The sequence below is a fragment of the Pelodiscus sinensis genome, chromosome 1 (genome assembly GCF_049634645.1).
Source record: "Pelodiscus sinensis isolate JC-2024 chromosome 1, ASM4963464v1, whole genome shotgun sequence".
Lineage (NCBI taxonomy): Eukaryota > Metazoa > Chordata > Testudines > Trionychidae > Pelodiscus > Pelodiscus sinensis.
Genome location: NC_134711.1, coordinates 318770905 through 318793933, shown reverse-complemented (window position 1 = coordinate 318793933; position 23029 = coordinate 318770905). Strand labels below are relative to the sequence as shown.

General features: G+C 45.2%; 1 protein-coding gene across 6 annotated transcripts; it reads right to left on the bottom strand.

Moving 5' to 3' along the window:
• Positions 1–530: 530 nt before the first annotated feature.
• THAP12 (THAP domain containing 12) lies at positions 531–20139 on the bottom strand. 6 transcript variants are annotated; one of them, XM_075919531.1, is made up of 6 exons: positions 19894–20135; positions 13130–13282; positions 10007–10127; positions 6998–7105; positions 4243–4279; positions 531–3388 (listed from the first exon to the last, which is right to left on the bottom strand). In XM_075919531.1, exons 3-6 carry the CDS (start codon positions 10019–10021, stop codon positions 1440–1442), a joined length of 2109 nt encoding a protein of 702 aa, XP_075775646.1. In that variant the 5' UTR covers positions 10022–10127; positions 13130–13282; positions 19894–20135; the 3' UTR covers positions 531–1439. The 6 variants fall into 6 exon arrangements, with proteins under 6 accessions (XP_075775646.1, XP_075775647.1, XP_075775644.1 ...); XM_075919532.1 differs by lacking the exon at positions 19894–20135 and adding an exon at positions 14247–16220; XM_075919529.1 differs by lacking the exon at positions 13130–13282 and having other exon boundaries at positions 19894–20139.
• Between the last annotated feature and the right edge of the window lie 2890 nt (positions 20140–23029).

The window sequence follows — 23029 nt, the reverse complement described above, 5'->3', positions numbered from 1 at the left end:
ATTAAGATGGGAAAATGCTACTATCTTCACTTTGTATGTTTTACAACACAATGTATATTGTGTAACACTTTCTCTTGTACAGTTGTTTTCCCTGTTTATGGTGGAAAAGATGCACACAACTGGGTAAGAGAAACTTTTTTTTTTTTTTTAAAATACAAAAGTGTGATAGTAAGAAAACTGGCAAGGGGGGCTGATGTTTAGTAAAGTTATATTTTAATAATTGTTAAAGAAAACTACATGTCCCATTCAAATACATTTTTATATTGAAGAATGTTATATTTAAAACTATATTACATTAAATTTTTAAAAACCTCTTACTCAATGTAGTGTATCATATAAATGAAAGATGATACTGCATGTCTCATTCCCAAACCAGATATTGAAATTTACTCCCATTTAATGTAAAGCCATTAGCTGGAATTGTATGAACAATGTAATACAAAAACCACTTTTTTTTTTTAAACAAACACACCACCACACGCTCTCCATAGGAAGTATTGCTTCATTAATAAATATCAGTACGACTTAAAAAAAGCAAATTCACATTTTATTTTAGATTGAAATAAAACTATACAAAATTGTTTTCTTTGTGCCAAAAATAACAGCAATATCTTCCAAGTCACTTCCCCACAAACAACAAACTGATTTTTAAATTTGTCCAGGTTATGTTTAAAAATGCATATGGGGGCATCACCCTATTCTGTGTAATTGTAAAGACAAAAGCAAATAGGCTTAGTGCTTACGGAATAATTTTTACAGTCAGTATCTTTTAGGATTTTATATTTAATATTCAATTCAGACCTGTTAAAAGCTTAAAGAGAAAAAATAGCTGTGTAGTTCACACAAAGGAATGTAAACAAAACAACCAGGTGATTGAGAACAACCGGCTCCTCCACTGAAACCTTAATGTGCCTTTACACTCACAAATAATCATTTTACATGGAGAACATAGTCCAGGGTGTGATGACTGAGATACAATTCACTCTCCACTAAATTATTCAAATATACTTTCTCCATATCTTTTAAACAGATTCCAAGCAAACCAAAACCCCAGTAACTGTTAAGCAATGGATTTAATTCTACCTCATTTTTCTGCAGTTTTTTATGCATGAGTATGAAACAACCCCATAAGATCCACAGTGATCACAAATTACATTTCCAAAATGACACAACAAAATAAATGAGCACCTAGTCATGTCAATCAGATGAAGAGTTTGAGAACTGTCCTTGTGAACCACACGGGTTCATTTTCCAAGGTGTTTCTGTTCACATAATAGTACTTTACTGTGGATCAGTAGACTGCTTGTTCAATCTGAGAACAAAAATGGAAATGCAATTGCAATGATTAAGTTTGTTAAATATATTTTATAGTTTTCCTTTTGATGTTAAAGCCTGAATAGAAAAACTGTTGTTTTAACAAACTAATTCAAGATTATTTTCTAAGCATCTTCTGTTACTTCTGAATTGTTTGAAGGAAGAAAGTCTTCTTGAAATTCTACTTTGTCTGGATAGAGTTTGATGTAGGTGTCCACCATTAAATCCAAATCATGTTTTATATCAAAGTTTATGTTAAGCAAAGCTAAGTTGCTTGACCTCTGTTCTGTCAAGGTGTTCTTCAAGTATGCCTTCAAGCGCCTTCGTCCCACTTCATATTTCTCATTCTCCACTTTCATCACTGGAAGGATGCATAGAACTTTAAGCAATGCATACACATTAGGGAAAAACTTTATGTCCGGCAAATGAAGTGCTTCATAAATGGTAGCTGGAAGCTCGATATCTTTTCCTCTGTGCTTCCATTTGATTCTCCAACAATGAAGTTCTGCGCAGAGTGTATCTGGATTCGGTAGATCATTTTTGTACATATCAGCATGATGTTCCTCAGATGTATTAAATTTTAGTTGTCCCATGACTGAGGGAACTAAAGATAAACATTTAAGCGCTCTTAGATGTTGTTCTGAAAATATATCTTTCAATTCCTGAATAATGTGCTCTACAGTTGGAACACTAAGTGCTTCTTTGTAGTAATTTTCTGATGTTACATCAGAGTCCAAACTACCTTGCTGTGCTCTGCGAAATTTCCCGGGAAGTTTAATTTGTACATCCAGCTTTGTGGCCAAATTTGTTGCTTCTTCAAACCAAAATTCATGATAAACTTCAATATTCTCCATCACTTCATTCAGTGAATGCAACACTGCTGTTAAGCTGCTGGCTGCAAAAAACACATCTGATGTTTGGCCTTGGAGATTTTTTCCAAAAGCTCTTGTAAAAGACAGAATGTTTTTTAAAACTACAACAGTGACGATGAAGTCAAAATCTGTTAACGCACTTGCAAGTACAAATGCTCGACCAACAACAAAGCTGCTCCATCTGACAGACACATCACTGCTTATGCCATCCAAGCACAACACCAGTGCTTGCATAAGGTCAACTAAAATCTCAAAAGTATCATGTCTACCCGTCCATTGAGAATGGCAAATCTCTTTTAGTTCATTACTCTTTTCCTCGTTGTTCTGGAAAAGAACAGAGATTATATTGTCCAGTTCTACTAGCAATTGTGGTGTCTGATTAAAAAAAGAACACACTTCTTCTATTGTCCCTAGAGCAATAGAAATGCCAACAACAGGAACTGATTTTGCCAACCATACATTTAGAGCACAAGCAGAACAGAGTGTATAAACAGCTTGTGGATACTTTTCCAAGAGTCTTGTAGCTACAATTTTCATTTTTGAAGCAAATCCACTGGAGACAATATACGCTTGACCTCGACAGTACTCCATGTTTAGACCCCATTTTTCAGTAATAGTCGTATGGAATTTAACAGCTAAAATTTCAGCATCTGCCTCATAAGGCAAAAATCCTACAAATTCTTCTCTCAGATTGTGGGACTCATCAACAAATCTCACCAACACTGGCAAGTGTTCCTCACCAGCTATATCTACTACCTCATCAGTGACAATGGAAAAGAAGTGGGAGTCTCTCACTTCCCTGAGCGTCTCTTCTCTTACACAGCTCTCACAGATCTCAAGCATCTGTTTCTGTTGAGTTTTGGAACAATACTCCAGATTTACTGCAGCCATCTCAAATCGTTTTCTTAGAATCTCATCTCCAGCATTTATTCTGCATTCTAACAGTGCTTGGAAATTATCTGGAGTGAAGATACCTTCTGGAAGGTCATCAGCATTATGGCCATCCAAAGGAATATTTTGTCTGCCCATAAGGATCAAAATTTCAAATAAAGATTTAAGGTAATCTTTGTTTTCTCTCTCTTCCAGTGTTAAAGGAACAGCTTCCTCCTCTTGCTCTTCTCCTCCTTCCTCTGAAGTAGTATTCTGAGCATTGCTCTCATTCAGCTCTTGATTTGCTTGTTCTTGTTCAAAGGCTTCATCAACTACAAAATAAAAGACATTACACATCTAAGACTTCTTCATATAGGAAAGTCTGCTGCATTTACTTGCTCCACTACAATATTTATAAAACTGCTGAATGGAAACTCCATAGTATTTACAATTTAATTAATAGTATTTGTTTGGCACACTATTTATAATACTTTAATTCTGTCCAATAATATTGTAACAATCCTTACTATACAAAATGAATAATGTATTTCATACTATCTTATTTGCCTAAAGTAGTGCTACAAGTCTATAACAGAGGTTCTCAAACTATGGCCAAGGCCTGTGGATAACTTCCTTTAAGGTACGCACCTGGGCCGCTGCACATTTTAAAAAAAAAAAAAAAAAAAAAAAAAAGAAGAAGAAGACTGCTCACCTAATTAGTGGAGCCACACAGATATGACTCCACTAATTAGGTGCCTGGACACTGGATAAGACGCACATGTAACATGAGGTAGTGATCTGGGAGAGGAATAGGGGATGTGCAGTGCTGCACCAGCCAGAGGAAGATGCATCTTTCCTCAATTCCAAGATTATGGTTTCCAGAGAGATGACCCTCCTTCTTAGCCTCACCTCTATTACTACTGTGACAGGGGAGAAACCCTTGTAAATATTAAAATATGAGTTTTGCACTTTTACCTGTACAATAACATGTTAATAATCAAGTTTTATACAGTGCTTTTACCAAGAGCATTTTACAATAGTTAGTAATGGTACAAACAACATTCGGAAATATCATTAAGTGATCTGCTGAGACCCTCAGAAATGTGAGTGGGCTGCGAAAAAAAGTTTGAGAACCACTGGTTTACATGTCATTAAGAAATCAAATTTAAATATATTGGCCACTTACTCTTTTGCTGCTTCAATGTCCTTATTTCATCTTCGCTCTTGGGGGGGGGAAAAAAAGTTATAATACTGTTTCAAATTGCTGAAGAACTTCAAGACCAACTATTAAAATTCTAAACGAATCCATTTTCAGGGCCCTAATACTCATTAGGCAGGTGCTATACATTCAGAAGAATCTGAAGGTTTTCAGATATAGCCCGGTGAGGTAACAGAAAGAATGTCAAGTCTATCTGAAGATTTGTTTATCTATCACATAGTGGAATAGTACTCCAAAGGAAGAGGGAGTGAGCCCTGTCATTAACATTAAGCAGTTTTAAATTTCGAAAGCACTACATAGTTAGTTTTATGGAAAAATTTTATTCTGCCAGGGAAATATACTAAGTAAATTAACAGAACATTTTCCATTTTAATTGCTAGGGTTTGATCATTCATTAAATGGGCTTATCAAAACCATAAAGAAATGTTTTAGAAATCAACTGTAATGTTCTGCATATGTCACTATACTTAAGAAATGTTGTAGCCCTTAATTTCCATTACACGTAAATTTAGACCATACATAACCGGCAGACAGGGTCTCCGGGAAACATATAATGGAGCCACTGACAATCTTCTACTTCAGCAGAAGCTACTTACTTCTGGTTTGAAACACTTAAAAAGGTGGTCACTATCATTCAATAATAAACTAAACAAAACCCAGCAACTCTGGAATTCTGCAAAGTTCAAAACATTAGAGCAGGGGTCGGCAACCTCCAGCACGCATGCCGTAAGTGGCACACAAAATGATTTTCCACTGGCACACAAGCCTCCCCACCTGATCCAGTGAGTGGGGAACACCTGCCAAGTCCGAGTGTACCCCTCCTGCTCCATGTTTTACCATTTCCTTTCCCTCAGCTGGGACAGGCTCACGCTAGCATGGCACAGCAGCAATGGCCACTATACCTGCCACCACTGCAGAGAACATAGGCACTCTGGGCACTTTGCTGGTGGGTAGCTGTGGCAGCTTCCAGTGGCACGTGATTTCAGGAGTCCGGAGCATTTTTCAAGTCCACATGAAGCCTCACCATCCACAGTGGCTGCCACACACCATGCAGCCCCCTCCCTCCTTCCATAGTACTGCCTCTGCTGCACAGAGCCCCAGTCTAGCTGCACCACCTACTCCTCCAACTCCAGGCAGCCAGTTGTTGGACCCTCTCCCCCAGAGGACACAAGGCAAAACCCAGCGGAGACTTCAGCACCATGGAGCTTACCTGGAGCGCTGCAAGGCAGGGTGCACTCGGACTTAGCAGGTGTGCTCTGTAATCTGCTGTTCTCTCTCCCCCCCCACCCCTTCCTCCCCTCAAGGAGGGGGGGGGAGGAGATCAGCAACACATGGAGCCGCTCATTCCGCTGCTCTCCACCGCGAACCGTGTCTGGCGGAAAGGGTCAGGGCTTTTGTCACACACCTCCTGCATGACCTCAGAGTGGAAAGCCAAAGCTGGTGCTGCAGCCTCGCCGCTGTGCAGGCTCCCTGCTGTGTGTGGTGGGGGAGGGGCTGAACTCCGACCCTGCTGGGGGAGCAGCAGTGCAGGGACACGTGAGGCTTTCCCCACTGGACGCAAAGCCAGGTAAGCATCATTCCTCATGCCCAGAGCTCCACACCTCAATCCTCCTCACTCATTCCCCTCCCACTGCCAAGACCCCACACCCCAAATTGCTCTGACACCCCCTCTTGCTCCTGCTTCTTCCACCTGGCCAGACACCCTATTTCACTCTCCCCCTTCTGCACCCCATCCCTCCCCCAAGATCCTGCACCCCATCCATACCCCACTCACTGGCAGCCCTGTCTCGCACACTGAACCCCTCGTTTTTGTCCTTATCCCAGAGCCTAAGGGGATCCATAAAATCCACTAATTCTGGAACTCCAGAAAAGTAAAACTGGCCTGTGGGAAACCCTGAACCCCAGTCCTCCCCTCACCCTGTGAGGCTGGAGTGCCAGAGAAGTGAGGTATCTCAGTTGGGGGGGCCACATTTGTGAGGGTTGGGAGTTTTTTGCTTCTCGCTTGAGTGGTCCCCAACTGATTTTTCTGTGGGTCAGTGGCCCCTGGCCCAAAAGAGGTTCCCCACCCCTTCCATAAAGAAAGAAAATTTTGAAAGCTTTTGTGTTGGACATAAATTAGCATTTTACTTTATTTAAAATGAAGTTTGATAAACTAACATGAGAAAGTTAAAATGCTTAATCGGTTTAATCATTTAAATTAAGCCAATCTCCCTAGCTACAACTGGTTCAGAAAATATGGTCGCTGTACCCAGCCTGCCCATGTCTCCTCCCCCCGCCCCCCTTCCCCTCCCCCGGCACGCAGATCTGTAAATAGAAGTGAGTAAGTTAAAAGTTAGCACACCGCTTCTAAAAGGTTGCCGACCCCTGCATTAGAAGGTACAATGGTGATCACACAAATCCATGCTCAGCAAGATTTTCAGTGTAAAATCGATTAAATATATCCATAATCTATATCAAGTCTCTTATACCAAATTTGAGCAATACTTTTTTGTTCTATGTTTATTTTGTTAGAAATTTAAATACTAAAATCTTATGCATCTGTAACTTACTATATAATTAGGGAAAATCTAATAATACCTACTATGGTATTTTCTCTGTAATGACACTCAGAAGGATACAAAAGTGGATGGTATTACTGTTATTTGGGCATCTCTAAAACAAATTTTATTTACGCTTGTTTACTTTTACTGTTCTAATACATGAACTAGAAATTTAAACATACCAGTTCTTTTATTCTCTTTCTGTGCCTGCTGTGGGGATTGTTCAAGTGACTTGTAAGATCAAATATAGTTGGCACGGCATTATCTCGTAAAACTGTTCTGTAAGGACTCTGTAAAGAGAAAGTTGTCTGGATCAGAAATTTCCTTTGAAAACAATCTGCCTCAGTACATAAAAGACTGAAAATAAATTCAAAGATTAGGCTGAACTTTTTACCATTTATATTTGAAGTCTGTAATTTTGACCTTTACTTGGACATTAAAGCTAGGCTGGTCTGTTTCCAGATAGTTTCATGTTAGAGGCATTCAAATACCACTTATTATATAAAGGTCTCTTAAATCTATTTATTTTACATTTATCTTTATCTGTGGTGCCCCTAGCCTCTGTCAGAGGCTGGAAATGGGTTTCAGGAGCAGGATCACTTGGTGATTACTTGTTCTGTTCACTCCCTCTTGGGCATCTTGCATTGGCCACTGTCAGAAGACAATATATTGAGCTAGATAGACCTTTGGTCTGACCCGGTACAGCCGTTCTTATCTTTATACCACACCATCTTCCCCCATGCATTGTTTTTACTTTAACGATTGCACATTTAAATGCAACAATTATCCTGACTGAAAGACTCCCATGCATCATTAAGAAACCATGTTATGGCTCTACCTGCTTCAATCATGTTTCTTTGTTCATTACTGTTTTTTACTATGGACAATTAAACAGATATTCTCTCTCCATCTAAAAGTTCATCTACACCTGCAAGTTAGCATGTTCACTTGTGACATAACTGCATTAAAATATCACATGGTAATTGTGATTTTAATTGAAGAATATGCAGTAACAGAAGTCTTCTACATAGTATTTTCATACTAATGTCTGAAAACCTTTTTGCTCTCCTATATAGAATACTAAACAATTTATCTAGCACTGCTCGGGTCCTTAACTCAATTAATTTGTGTTTTTCTTCAGTTAAATCATTTCCCTGGGATGGAGCTGGAGATGAGGGATTCAATATGCAGGTTGCCCCAGGAATAGAGGATTTCCCCTGCCCTCTCTCAACGCAGCAACTTGGGACCAGGTGAGAAGCACCTTTCCATAGCTGTTGCAACTCCTGCAGGCACAGACTGGGGACAAACACACAGACTGAAAGACACACAAAACAGACAAACGTTCTCAAATATATAGGAGATAGCTGTCCCTTTCTTCACCTCATGCTGCCCCAATGGTGTTATAGCTTGCCTGGTTCCCATCTCTGGCCTCTTGTTGCTCTCCTGTGGTCATTATACAGTATAACTGTCCCTGCTTTCCATCCCATATCTACTGGTGCTCCCACGTGGTCATTATATAGCAAAGCCCTCCCTTTCTGTTTTATGAGAAGCAATCCCATTCCAGGCACACATCCCATTTTCCTGGCACAATCAAACCCTTATCTTGCTTTAAGTTATGATAAGAGGGAGATGTATACTGAATTTAGTGGTCCTAACTCTCACCGTTTAGGGGGAGTTCTTGAACAAACACAGACACACTCAACAATATAGTACATATTTCATAGTTTTGAATAAGACATCAAATATTCTTTAAGTACAGGATTCTATATAGTGAAAACGTAAGCCAGCAAAGATTATTATATTCTGCTAGCAACTGGATTCAGCTGTTATTCCAAGCATATATTATTGCTTTTAAAAAATCTCAAGCCAAACTAAACTTAATAAAATACTATTTTTTATTACAAATTAGTCTCTACAAGAGTTTTTTTCCCCCTTAGACACAGTCTGCTTTGACTCCCAGAGCTCAAAATCTGCCCTGCATATTTTTATATTAACATTATGTGGTTGAAAGACCATTTAAAACACAGGAGTCATGCACATTAAACAAAAAAAACCCAATAAATAAATCTGCAACCAGAATTCTAAGTTTGTTGCAGAATCCATGATCCTGTTTCCCACTGTCATGGGAACAGTTAAGATGTCGCCCCATGAGCTAAAGATACTACAGGCACTCCCCGAGTTACGCGGATCCGACTTATGTCGGATCCGCAGTTATGAACGGGGCCCTCTCCCTGGTCTCCAGCAGACCAGGGAGAGGAAGCAAAGCGGCGAAGCACACGGGCAGCGGACAGCCCAGACGCGCCTGGGCTGTCTGCTGCCCGCGTGTTCAGCCGCTTTGCTCCCCGTCCCCCTGGTCTGCAGACCAGGGGGACGGGGAGCAAAGCAGAGCAAAGCCGCGGAGCCCGAGGGCAGCAGGACAGCCACGGCGCGTCTGGGCTGTCCCGCTGCCCCCGTGCTCCGCGGCTTTGCTCCAGACGCCTGTGGTACAGCAGCTGGGGCGCTGCCGGTTGGTCCTGTAGCGCCGCTACTGGACCAACCCGGCAGCACCCCAGCTGCTCTGCCCCAGGCATCCTGATTCAGCCACTGCTGGTCAGTTTCAGCAGTGGCTGAATCAGAACGCCTGGGGCAGAGCAGCTTGGGTGCTGCTGGGTTGGTCCAGTAGCGCCGAGGAGCGGCGGCGCTACTGGACCAACTCAGCAGCACCCCAGCTGCTCTGCTCCAGGCATCCCCAAGTCAGCCGCTGCTGAAACTGACCAGTGGCTGACTACAGGAAGCCCCTGCCCCGGGCTTCCTGGAATCAGCCGCTGATCAGTTTCAGCAGCAGCTGACTTGGTGATGCCTGGGGTTCTTAAGTTGAATCTGTATGTAAGTCAGAACTGGCATCCAGATTCAGCCGCTGTTGAAACTGATCAGTTTCAGCAGCGGCTGAATCTGGACGCCAATTCCGACTTACATACAGATTCAACTTAAGAACAAACCTACAGTCCCTATCTTGTACATAACCCGGGGACTGCCTGTACATAAAATTAGGAGAGAAACTGTCATCTTCATCTTAAAAATCTTTTATAAGACATGAATATTTAAAAGTAGAAAAAGCCATCTTAATCCTAAGGTTTATGTTTTTAAGCAGGAAAATAAACTTAGTTACATTTTACACACTGTGAAAAAGATGTTTAGTTGCCTTTACTTACGCTTCTACATATCATAGAGGTCTCAAAGTGCTTGGCACATAATCTGTAATGCTTGTTCAACTGATCTGGCGTTTTATCTTCTAAATCTGCCCTTCGACAGTTCTCCACCCACCTCTGACATCTGTATGTAAAACACAAACGTTAGCTACTTTAATAGCTTAAACTTAAACAAAAAGCCCTTTATATTTCCTAAGACTTAGTCACCATCCACAAACTTTTTCTTTTTACATTAATGTTTGAAATTAGCCTTTTAATACATTTTCAGATGTGTTTGGGGGCTACTAGTCAAATTACAAGGGGGGGGGGAGTGAGGCAGACAAACGCGCTCCTGTTTGAACCATTTTAAACATTTTAAAAATGTATCTCTTTTTATTCACTGTTTAATACCACCTCAGAAGCTTAAATATTTCAATCTTTTCCTCAAAGCAATATTTTTCTAACTACACCTCAGAAAAAAACCACCTGTTGTGCAGTTATTCATAAGTGCTGACATGCTAAAATTTTATTCTTAAAGAAAAACATTTATTCCTTCATTAGTAAAACTGATAAATTTTAAAAGTAGATTTGACACAAAATACAATTTTAAGTATTTTTCTTTTTGGTGACTTTCCATGGGAAAAGATATATATTTACAATGGATCTTTAGATATTAAAATAAAAAAAATTGTCAACAGGTTTTCTAAAGTAAAAGACAGGAAATCCAGAGAATCATTTCAAATAAATCTTCAATAGACATACATACAGTGTATTATAAAATGTTTGGTTTTGTGCCATCTCAAGAACCATTGTTTAATTTTCTGCCACATATCAGAACTTGGAAGAAGTCATGCTCTTAATAAAACCCCTTTTAGATCCAGAAGGCAGTATGTTCTCTTGTGCATAAAACATGTTAAGGAGCAAATGATATGAATTTATTAGTTGGCTTTCCATTTATCCCAATGGATATATTTAATCAGATTTTTGCCAAGGATTTTTTGAGCCAGCACATGCACAAGATTGACTGCAAAATTAAGATAATGAAGCTCATCTGCTATTTCATTTGTGCATGTCCCTCAGAAAAATGTCATTAATCAACAAGTTTCTAGCAGTTTCTATAACTTACTATTTTCCAAAAATTGACTAACAACAAAATAGAATTCTCTGGTAGGACTATTATCTATAGATAACTTCAAAATACCAATAAGAATCTTTCACCACATGACATTACAGAAACTAATCATCGGTACCAGGCAAATTGATTTAAACTACAATAAGGAACAGAATTATCAGACATATAGATGAACACAGTTTGTTGGGGAAGAGTCGACATGGCTTTTGTAAAGGGAAGTCATGCCTCAATAATCTACTAGAATTCTTTGAGGGCATCAACAAGCAGATGAACAAGGGGGATCCAATGGATATAGCATACTTAGATTTTTCAGAAGGTCTTCGATAAAGTTCTTCATCAAAGAATCTAAAGCAAAGTAAGCTGTCATGGGATAAGAGGTAAAGTCCTCTCATGGAAAAGGAACAGACTAAAACAGGGGTTGGCAACTTGTGGCACACAAGTCAGTTTTCAGTGGCACGTGGAGTCTGCAGCGGGAACTCACTCCCCCCCCCCCCCCCCCCCTCAGAGACCACATAGCTGCAAGACTTGGAGCACAAGCTCCACTTCCGGGCGCACGGGGGAGATGAAGAAAGCCTTGACTTGATTCCGCCCCGGTGTCCCCAAGAACCATCCTGGCTCCCCACCCACCTCCATCAGGCAGCACAGGGACCCCATGCAGAGCTGAGACAGCCTCCCCCCTCCCAGGATTGAAGCTGCTCCTACAGGTTTGCCGCTGCAGCTCTGCCCTCCCCAGCCTCGCTAGCATGCGGGGGAGCTAAGAGAGGAGTGGGGGAGTCCGCGCCTGGTGCCCAAGAGCTCCCACGGCTCTATCTATTTCCACTAGGCGGCACAAGGACCCCACACAAAACCTAGACACTCCCCATGGGAGGGGTGGATGAGTGGGGGCCAGGGGCAGAGGAAGCAGGGGTCAGGGTGAGGAGGTAATGGGGGAACTGGGGTGTGATGTGGTAGGCTCAGAGGGTTGGGGGTTTTTGGAGTAGTTTTTTTGCTTCTCACTTGTAAGGTCCCCAACTGATAGTTCCCCACCCCTGCATAAAGAAAGAAAACATTAAAACTTTTTGTGTTGGACATAAATTAATAAACTTCATTTTCAATAAAGTAAAATGATAAACTAACATGAAAAACTTAAAATGCTTAGTCTGTTTAATCATTTAAATTAATCCATTCTCCATAACTGCAGCACTAGCAAAACGGCTCAGGTTTAATTAACAGAGTTTTCATTAGCAACTGGTGGTCCATGGAAAGGTTTGAATTGAGCCAAGTGATCCAGGGACCAAAAAATGTGAGAACCACTGCGCTAGAGTGGGCTGGGCAGTGGCGGGGCTTGGCGGTGGTGAGGGCAGCTGAGGGGAGAGGAAAACACGCGGGGGGGGGGGGGGATCCCTTACCTCAAAGCCAGAATGGCCCCTGGGTGCCTGGCAGGAAGATGAGGACACCATGGACTAGACCCCCACGGGACCCGAACCCCAGCACAGCTGGACAATCGGGTCACCAACCCAACCCTGCCTCACCCATTTCCCTGAACCTCTCAACCCCCTGAGCCACCCTGAACCCAGCTTGTGTTGGCAATCCATTCTTGCAGAGGGCATGATGCTGGAGCCAGGGCCAGTTTCCTGCACGGGGGGGGGGGGGGGGGGGGGGGGGGAGAACCCGGGGGGGGGGGGGACCCTGAGCCTCCACACCATATCCAGCTTCCATGGAAGCACGCACATGCGCTGCTCCTCCCCTCCCAACAGGAAAAACTGGAACGAAGTCCAGGGCAGGAGACCAAGCAGAGTGCATGGTGGAGAGCTCCTCCTCCCCCACCAGGAGAGCAGCACGGCCCAGGGCATGAGGGTTACATCTTGGCATGCCACTTTGGAAAGACTGGTGATCCTTGGATTAAAAGATAGGAAACAGAGGGTAGAAATAAATGGCTAATTTTCAGAATGGAGAGCGGTAAATAGCTATATTGTTCCCACCAGGGATCTGTACTGGGACAAGTATTGTTCAACGTATTCATAAGCAGGGCTCACCAAGTGGCGGTGAGTCCTGCGGTTCTGCGAGCTGCGCATGTGCAGATCGTGCTGTGCATGCGCATATCATGCTGCGCCGGCTGTGCCAGCTTGTAATCTATTCGCCACAGGCGAGTAGATTACATGATTTGTCGAGCCCTGTTCATAAGTGATCTGGAAAAGAGAGTAAACAGTGAAGTGGAAAAATTTATAGAGGATACAAAACTATGCCAGATAATTGAGTGAAGAGTGACTGTGAAGACTTACAAAGGCTCTCATAAAACTGAGTGGACAACAAAATGGCAATTAAAATTTGATGTTAATAAATGCAAAGTAATGCACATTTGAAAACATAACAGAATACATATAAAATGATGGGGTCTAAATCAGCTCTTAACACTCAAGAAAAAGATCTTTGAGTCGTGGTGGATAGTTCTCTGAAAACATTTACTCAATGTGCAGCAGCAGCCACAAAAACAAGCCAAATGTTGGGAATCATTGAGAACAGGATAGATAATAAGACAATAAATATCATATTGCCTCTATATAAATCCATGGTACACCCACATCTTGCAAAAGTGATGAGGAGTCCTATGGCACCTTATAGACTAACTGAAGTGTAGGAGCATAAGCTTTCGTGGGCAAAGACCCACTTCGTCAGATGCATGCATCTGACGAAGTGGGTCTTTGCCCATGAAAGCTTATGCTCCTACACTTCAGTTAGTCTATAAGGTGCCACAGGACTTCTCGTCGCTTTTGCAGATTCAGACTAACACGGCTACCCCTCTGATACTTGATACCCACATCTTGAACACTGCATGCAGATCTTTTTGTCCCATCTCAAAAAGGTACAGAGAAGAACAATAAAAAGGATTAGGGATATGGAAAAGTCTCCCTGGCAGTAGAGATTGATAAGAATGGGACATTTCAGCTCAGAAGAGAGATGACTAAAGGTGATTCAATAGTGTTATTTACTCTATCATAATAAGAGCTACAGGTCACCAAAATAAATTAATAGTCAGAAGGTTTAAAACAACAAAAAGAAATATTTCACACAATCTGTGGAACTCTTTACCAGAGGATGCTGTGAAAGTAAGAAGCTGAGAATGGGAGACAGGATGGATCACTTGATGATTACCTGTTCTGTTCATTCCCACTGAAGCATCTGGTATTGGCTACTGCCAGAAGAAAGGGCACTGGGCTAAATGGATCAATGGACTGACCCAGTATGGCCATTCTGAGATACGGTATAATGCCTGAAAATCCACACAAAACCCATACAAGAGTAATGACTGGGTCACTATCATATAAATAGATGTTCTACATCCACCAGCTCCTCCTTGATGTATGCCCCAACCTAAACAAAATCAAAGAGGACCAGAGATGACTGTACAGAATTACAGCATTATGACTGACACTAAGGAGAATTCCTTCTGAGTTACTTCTAATAGAAGTCTTGTTTTCAGTGATATTTTACTTCAACTGATCCAACTTCTAGTTACTCCCCAAATGTTTCCAGCTGAGCTCAGATTTTTCACACTTAGTCTAGATCAGTGTTTCCCAATTTTATTTGGCCACGGAACCCTTTTAAACTCGAAAAATTTTTGCCGAACCCCTAATAGCAGTCTTATATATGGAGTTGAAAAAGTAGGCCACAAATAAGTAAGGATAAAATAATAAACAAATGCTAAACAAGGTCATGAGATCAACATTTAGTTTAACTGCACATATTTAAAAACAAAAAGTCACATTTAGTGTGTACAAAAAAAATGTTAAATCATAAAATGTTATTGTAGTGCAATTTTCTTGAGGAACCCTTATTTTCACATAGAACCACAGGGTTCCATGGAACACCATTTGGGAAACACTGGTCTAGATTTCTTAAAAAAATATTGATTCTGGTAGGATCCCCAGTGGTTATGGGACTATCTCTGCCCCGAACAGAGAAGACACACTACATTCTCCAAAAATGTTTTAAGAAGGGTGTGGAGAGATTTACAAACAAAATCATAGAATATTAGAACTGTAAGGGACCTCAACAGATCAAGTCCAGTCCCCTGACCTCATGGCAGGACCAAGCACGGTCTATATCATCCCTGATACATGTCTGTCTAACCTACTCTTACATATCGCCAGTGATTGCCATTTTTCCGAAAAAACTTCACTTACATCCACACTGCAATCGCGTTCTTTCGAAAGAAAATTGAAAGAACAGAGGGGTTGTTCTGACATTGGTAAACCTCTTTCTATGAGGAAAAAAGCTTTTTTCGGGTCAAGGGCCACTGATCCACAGAAAAAAAATCAGTTAGGGACCACACAAGTGAGAAATAAAAAATTCTTCTCCAAAAATCCCCAACTTTCACTGATGTGGCCCCCAACTGAGACACCTCACTCCTCTGGCGCTCCAGCCTCACAGGGTGAAGGGAAGGGCCAGGGAGGACTGAGGTTCAGGGTTTCTCAGAGGCCAAATTTACTTTTCTGGGGTTCCAGAATTAGTGGATTTTATGGATCCCCTTAAGTCTGGGATAAGGACAAAAATGAGAGGTCTAGTGTGTGAGACAGGGTTGCTAGTGAGTGATGTAGGGAACAGGTGCAGGAGCTGGGAAGGAGATGGGGTGCAGAAGGGGGATAAATTGTGAGGTCTGGATGGGCGATAGGGTGCAGAAGCAAGCTGGGAGTAGGTTGTCTGGCTAGATGGAGGGAGTATGAGGAAACTACGATACAGTGTGTGGCCAGGAGGGAAGGTGTAGGAGTAGGATGGGGGTAGGATGTCTGACCAGGAGGGAGTGCCTGACTAGGAGGGAGGGTGCAGGAGCAAGGGAGGGTGTTGGCGCAAGCTAGGTGGTGCAGGATCCTGGCAGGGGAAGGGGAGTAAGTGAGGGAGACTGGGGTGTGGGTGTCTGCACATGAGGGGAGACGCTTACTTGGCTTCCCACAGCCTTGCAGTTGGGAAAGCCTCACACATCACTGCACTGCCATTCCCCCAGCAGGGTGGAGAGGGGGATGGAGTTCATTTGTGACCCCGCCCCCACACACACACAGCAGGAAGCCTGCTCAGCCAGGAGGCTGCAACACCAGCTCTGGCTTCCTGCTCAGAGGGTATTGGAGGGGGCGGGGGGCAAGAGAGGTGTGAAGAAAGCCTTGAGCTTCCTCACCAGACCCAACTCTCAGCAGAGAGTGTCAGAGCTAGCAGCTCCATGCACTGCCACTCCCCCAGCGGGGTGCAAAGGGGCGGCAGGAGAGTGAGCAGCAGCACATGGAGCGCACCTGCAGTGCCCCAGCCAGAGGCTCCACGTGGCCCCTCCCAGGGCTGAAGCGGCAGCTCCAAGGTGTTGAGGTCCAGAAGCGACTCCACTGGATTTTGCCTCTGACCTGGCAGCCTCCCACATTCAAAGGCAGCATTGGCAGCCGCTGTAATAACAGGCAGCGATCTGGAGGAGGCAGTGGCTGTGCGGCCAGATCAGGGCCCTGCGTGGAAGAGGCAGGCCCACAAGAGAATGGAGGGGGCCGTGCAGCACGCAGTACTGGAGCAGCTGCACCAGGTGGCGGTGGCTTGCTGGGACTCAAACAATCCTCTGGACTCTGGAAACCACATGCCACCAGAAAACACCAAAGCTGCCTGCCGGCAAAGCGCCCAAAATGTATGTTCTCTGTGTGTGCGGGGAGGGGGGGAAGGGGCGGGCAGGGAGGGTATGGAGGCCATTGCTGCTGCACCATGCTAGTATGAGCCTTTCCCAGCTGGGAGAAGGGAAATGGCAATGCACAGAGCTGGGAGGAGGGCGGGGGGCAATGTTTTCCACATGCCAAATCAGGTGGGGAGGTTCATGTGCCAGTGAAAATCATTTTGCGTGCCACTTATGGCATGCATGCCATGTATTGACCACACAGGGGTCAGCCACATAATTTGTACCGACTACACGATTAGTCAATAAGCACTGCTCTGCAGAGCCACAGTGGGGGTAAGCTCCCGGAACCACCTCGAGCCGAGACTGAGCAGTCCTAGCTCGTGCTGGCTCGGGGAAGCCACCCACGCTGCAGCTTTGCATTTTAAATATGTTAAGAGTTTCCAGGATGTTACTGTATTTAAAATGCAGAGGCGCAGTGTCCTGGACCAGCACAAGCTGAACTGGTCACTCCTGGCTCACACTGAGTCCAGCAGCTCGTCTGCAGCAGCCAGGGCAGCCCCTTCACGTGGCCAGCCTGGGCCACTACAAACAGGGGCTGCTTGGTGGAGCAACCTCCCCTCAGATAGAGGCAGCAAAAGGAGTGGGGCAGAGGGTGGCATCACAGAGACAGTGCTGGGAATAACTGGTTTTTAAGCCAGCTCCCTCCAGCAATGTCTCCTGTCCCTCCCCCCTTATTGCCTCTCATACAGAGACGGTGGGGAGGGGGGAGGGGGAAGGAGTGAAGCCAGTAGTTGAGTGCTCCACCAGACTACCTGATAAGCTTATATTTTTAGCGGGTGGTCGAGTAGCTGATTACTCTCTAATCTAACATCTGTAGACAGCACCAAATCTCCTTGATTTTGCAGAAACTGTAGCCATCTTCATTATTCAGTAGAAAAAGGTAGTCTACATAGATCATGCCTGGGCAAAATACCCATTGCAGCCCAGATCCAGCCCGCCAAGCCTCCAGATCTGGCCGGCAAATGGAGTGGAGAGCTTCAGGCAGACTCCCTGCCTGCCCCTGCACATTGCTGAGAAAAGCAACCATTGTGGGGGCTCTGTATGAACAGCTGTGAGCCCAAGGGAGGGGGAAGAGACTTCATGTGCTGCCCCTGCCCCTAGCACAATCCCATTGGCTAGCAGCTTGCAGAGCACCCTCCCTCTCCCTTCAGGCTCCTAGCTATTCAAAAACTACATGGCCCCTGAGGGAGCAGGGCAGGGAGTCTGCTCGAAAAGGCTGCTGGCTAGGAGTCAAGTAGGTAAGTCTCCCAGGCAGAGCCTGCCTCTGGCACTCCAACCCTCTGCCCTTCATCCCACATAACCCAAACCCTATTCCCCCCTTCCTGTTCCCATATCCCCTCCCAAATCCTGCACCCCAATCCTCTGTCCCAGATCAAAACCCAAACCCCTGCATCTTAGCTCCCTTCCCCAGGTCTCAACTGCCTCCTTCACTCAAACTCCCTCCCAGACCTCACACTTTCTCCTGCATCCCAATCCCTTACAGCAAGCTCTCTTCCGTACCCTAACTCCATCCAAAACTTCACACCTCCTCCATTAACATGGAAGACTGCAGCTCTTGACCACTTTTCAAAGTCTTGGATACCCACCCATCAAAAAGTATTGCCCACCATGACACACAATGGATTTCAACAAGCACTATTCTATCTTGATGAAGGAGGTAGACTGGAGGTGGTGCAACATCAGCAGATTAAGGATGATACAGTGTAGTCAAGAACATGGTTAATCAATGAGCCTGGGCTCATCAGTAAAAAAAGCCTTTTGGTTAAATGCAGTCCCTCCCCCTCGCTGCCTCCGATACAGAGGCAGTGGGGGCGGGAGAGAGTGTGACATGAGTCAGTGCATGGAACTGCCTGGCTTTAAAAGCTGGTTTAAAAGCTGGCTCCCCCCCTCTCGCCCCAAGCAACAGTTTCCCCCCCCCCCCCAGCTGCTACCTCCTTCAGAGGCAGCAAGGGGGGGGGGGAAGGGAAATGGGAGCCAGTGCTCATGGGAGCCAGCTCCCACCTCTCCCATCTCCTGTGTCATACCTATTGAAAACTTCAGCAGATACATGTTTACACAAACACATTTTAACATCTGTACAGGAAACACAGGACTACAGATTCAAGTGCCAACTCTTCCAGTATATTAAAGGGTAGATTTACCAAATACCAGGTTACAGAATTCTGCAGGCTGTACATGGTGAGTGGAATGCGTTCTGACCACTATATATTAAGCAGACAGCAAGTCTGATAACCTGCCTTTCAACATCATTTTCAAAAGCAGCCACTGCATTTGGATACTTCAGTGAGGAGAGTGCTCATCCTGGGACAGTTTGGAGCTGATTTTCAGAAGTGCTGAGCATCCATAAATTCCCACTGAACTCATCTGGAGTTGCCACAATTGAAAACCGAGGCCCAAGCAATTTCAGGTGAGCTACCAAGAAGAGAGACAATCCAAACCCGTGAAAATGTTGGCCATAGTGTCTTGTTAAGACTAGGAAAAAAAAAAAAACCTAACTGGCCTTTGACATGCATAGCCCAGTTAGGACCAAGATACACTAGGGAGTTCAATGCTTTGCAGGAGCCTGTTTACCTCTTTGACGGGGTGTTTTCAATGGGAGCTCCTAGCTGTCACCTTCACCCTCCTACCTGGCTCTCATGCCCCCTACCCACTTCACACACCCCCCAGGCCTCTGCCCACCTCACCGCCCATGCAGCCGCCTTCCCCGGCCCCCCTCACACTCCGACCCCGCTCTGCCCCATAGCCCCGGCCCGGCCCACACTGCCCCCGCCCCGCTCCCGTCACTCACTCCGAGCCCCCGGCCGTGTCTGCGCAGCCGCCCGTCCGCCTCCCAGTCCCAGCCCCGGGCCGGAGGCTTGGCCGGAGCCCCGCCCCCGGGAGCCGCGCGCGGCCTCCTCGGGCTCACTGAGGCGAGCGGCTCCGGCTCCAGCCCGTCCCGCCCCGCGCAGCCCTTGGCGGGCCCGGCCCCCCGGCGAGGAGCGACCCCCGGGCAGGCAGGCGGGCGGGAGGCAGTTGGGCCCGGGCGCGCTCCCGGGGTCGCCTCCCCGCCGGGCCAGCCCGCCCGCGGGAGCCGCCAGGCCGGAGCGCGGCGGGTCTCACCTGACCGGGTCGCGGGGGAAGCGGAAGAAGGCCAGGTCGGACTGGGTGCTCTTGCGCGTGCAGTTGGGAGCCGCGCAGAAGTTCGGCATGGTCCCCGTGCCGGGTCCCTGCCCCTTTAAATCCGCGCTCCCTCCGGGCCGGAGGGCGGGGGGGGGGGAGGGGAAGCGGCTCTACACTGCTGTGAGCGGCCGGGAGGATTCACCGCCACCCTCCTCCGGGACAGAGCCGCCTCCTTCCCACCAGGCACCGCGCCCGACAGCGGGGTGGCGCGCACGCGCTGCAAGCCGCCCGAGGGCGCGGGAGGAGAGGCGGCGTGCGCATGCGCTTTCCAGAGACATGCTGTTGGGGGGGGGGGAGCCGTGTTCCCTCCTGGTTCCCCCGGGCGGAAAGGGCTGCGCACGCGCAGAAGACACTAGTGGTACCAAGATGCCACGACTTGGGGGGGGCGGGGATCAAGGCTGGCTCTGCGCAGAGGTTGCCTAGAACAGAAGGTTGGGTTTCTAAGGGCAGGAATGAGCTGAGGCTGCAGCTAGCCTTTTAATTACTGCCCTGCAAATCCCCTGCTTTATATCCATGGGTATCCAGAGCGGCAGATGTGGATGCAGATGTCCAACGCTCATTTTTACAGATGTGGATACACATTTTGTAGCTAGAATCCTGCAGATGTATTACATCCACGGGTACCTGCCTCCACAGATGTGAACAGATATATTCATGGATCATTTTTGTGGCTCAGATACAAAATTAGTATCTGCCCAGGGCTCTACTTACAGTGGGGCTGAGACCCATGCTGGAGGCAGAAGACCTATAACTACATCTTATCTGCCATAGCTGGTGGCCTTAGCTACCAGGGTTGGCTATATAACTCTTCTGACTCCAAGTGGAGGCTGCAGCAGCCAGGGCCAAGTTCAACTAGGGATTCCTCTCTATCCATTCAACACAGAACTGGCTCGAACCCCCATCTAGCAACCTGGGAAATTCACACACCATTCCGGGTACGTCTGAGAGGCAGTGCTTCCCCACCCACAAGCACAGAGTCTAAGTAAAGAAAATAAACTTTTAATAAAAAGTTATTGATGAATGGCATTAATTTGGGAAAACACCATAAACAGTTCATAAAAACATGAGTAAAAGTCCCATCCCAAATACATTGGTCAATGTCCTTTTCCTCTCAGGTTCTTAAGTCCAGCAAATTAAATGTCCCATTTACATGTCCAAGCCTTCTTTGTACCCCACTCACAGTTGCTGCCTTCTGTCAGAACAGACTCGGAGTTCAGAGGTGCATCCGTGGAGTTCACCTCCAATTCTGAGTGGGGAGAGGTAAAGAGGCATCTTACTCTGCTGGTCACCCGCTTGCTCACTGCTGTTGCCCTGATGGCCATTTGTATCGCCTCTTTTCCACTGCCACCCTGTTGGCTGCTCATCGTATCTCTCCGCTGCCACCCTGTTGGCTCTCAATCACCATCCACTGCCATTCACTTCTTGGCTGTGACTAATGTTTTGGACCATCAGTCCCAAAATGATTTCAACTCTTACCAAGCAGGGTAGAAGAAACACAACTCCAACACAATTACCATAAGAAAAGAGGCACCTAATGATGCCTTTTTAGCTTTATTATATAGTAGGAGGGAACAGGTCAAACCAATCCAGACTGGGGAGGTTATATAGCCTTCTGACTAAAATAACTTTCCCTCACCCCTCTCAAAGATGAGCCCCTGCATTGGCAAGCTACTTTCTGATAATTATGCGCCTTTTAATTTGGAACAATGGAAGTCCTACTTTTCTCTATTTCCACAAAATTACAAACATTGGTAACCATACTTTAGCTATCCCTGCATTTAATACAAACATAACCAGTGTTGGGTCACAAATTGTTGATTACAATGACCAAAATGCCACTTATCTGCTGAATATATAACAAATATAAGCAAAGCAAGAGCAAACCTACAATCTCTCCTCACTCACGGCTAGTTGTAAGGGATGCATTCCTTTTTATCCTGATTACATTTATCATTGAGGTGTCTAAGATCAGATCTCCTTTTGACTTACCAGCCACTATTATAAGCACCACCTGTTTGTCTTAGGAACTTGACTTGGACAAATAACCTGCTTAGTTTAAATATGAATTCCAAAGTAGTGGAAAAATTGCTGCTATTCCTGGAGATGTGTACTGTAGAACCATTTCAAAGAGTGACTGAGATGATCAGGTGAGAGAGAGAAAACACCTCAGCTAACAGAATTTCAGACTCTTCAGTCTATTAAAGATCCTTATTGTCCCCTTGAACCACTAAATATTGAGATTTGAGCTGTGGTGGACAGTTGCATGTGTGGAGCTGACAACTGTTGGCAGGTGGGATTGAATCTGGGACTTTATGGGCTCTATAGTATATGCTAAAAGCCAACTCATTCCTATGCTTCACTCTCTTTCTCAGTAGTCTAAGTGCCTCTGGGTTTTCTCAGTAGTCTAAGTGCCTCTGGGTTACACACGCATCAATTGACTATCCCCAAGTGATCTAGCAACCCTAATAGTGTATGCATGAGCAGACAATGCAATACAGTGCACAAAAATAGCTGTGTAATTTTGGATTGCATCCTATCACATAGCAAAGATGTAAATGGAATATAGATTTCAATTCTGAGCTTTTTCTTGTTGGAAACAAAATGAAGAGAGTTTAGAGGAAAGTAACAAAAAACACAAAGGAGAAGGTTTGATTATGGAGAAAGATGAGATTATACATATAGCTCAGCCAAATGTTCTAAAGTCAGTAGACATGGTAAGAGAGTTGGCTTTAACTCTGTTAGGATGCTAACAGATGCGGTGTTGCACACAGATACCCAGCAGTTGAGACTCCTGCTTCACAAGTGTGGGCTAGCTCTGGGGACACTAATCAACTGTATCAGTACTATCTATATCACAGACCAACCCCAATGTGGAGGGGAGCCATGGGCCAAAGGGGATGCTGGAAAGCAAACCCTGCAGCAGTACCTATACAGGAGGGCTGGGCCTGGCTCCCTTCTTGGCACAGCAGTTTCCTTCCTGCGGTTGCAACACTACTCAGATTTGACCCAGCTAGTCCTTCATCAGGGTCCCAATACCTGAAGTGAGGAGCCAGGCCCAGACTTGCACAACAGGCTC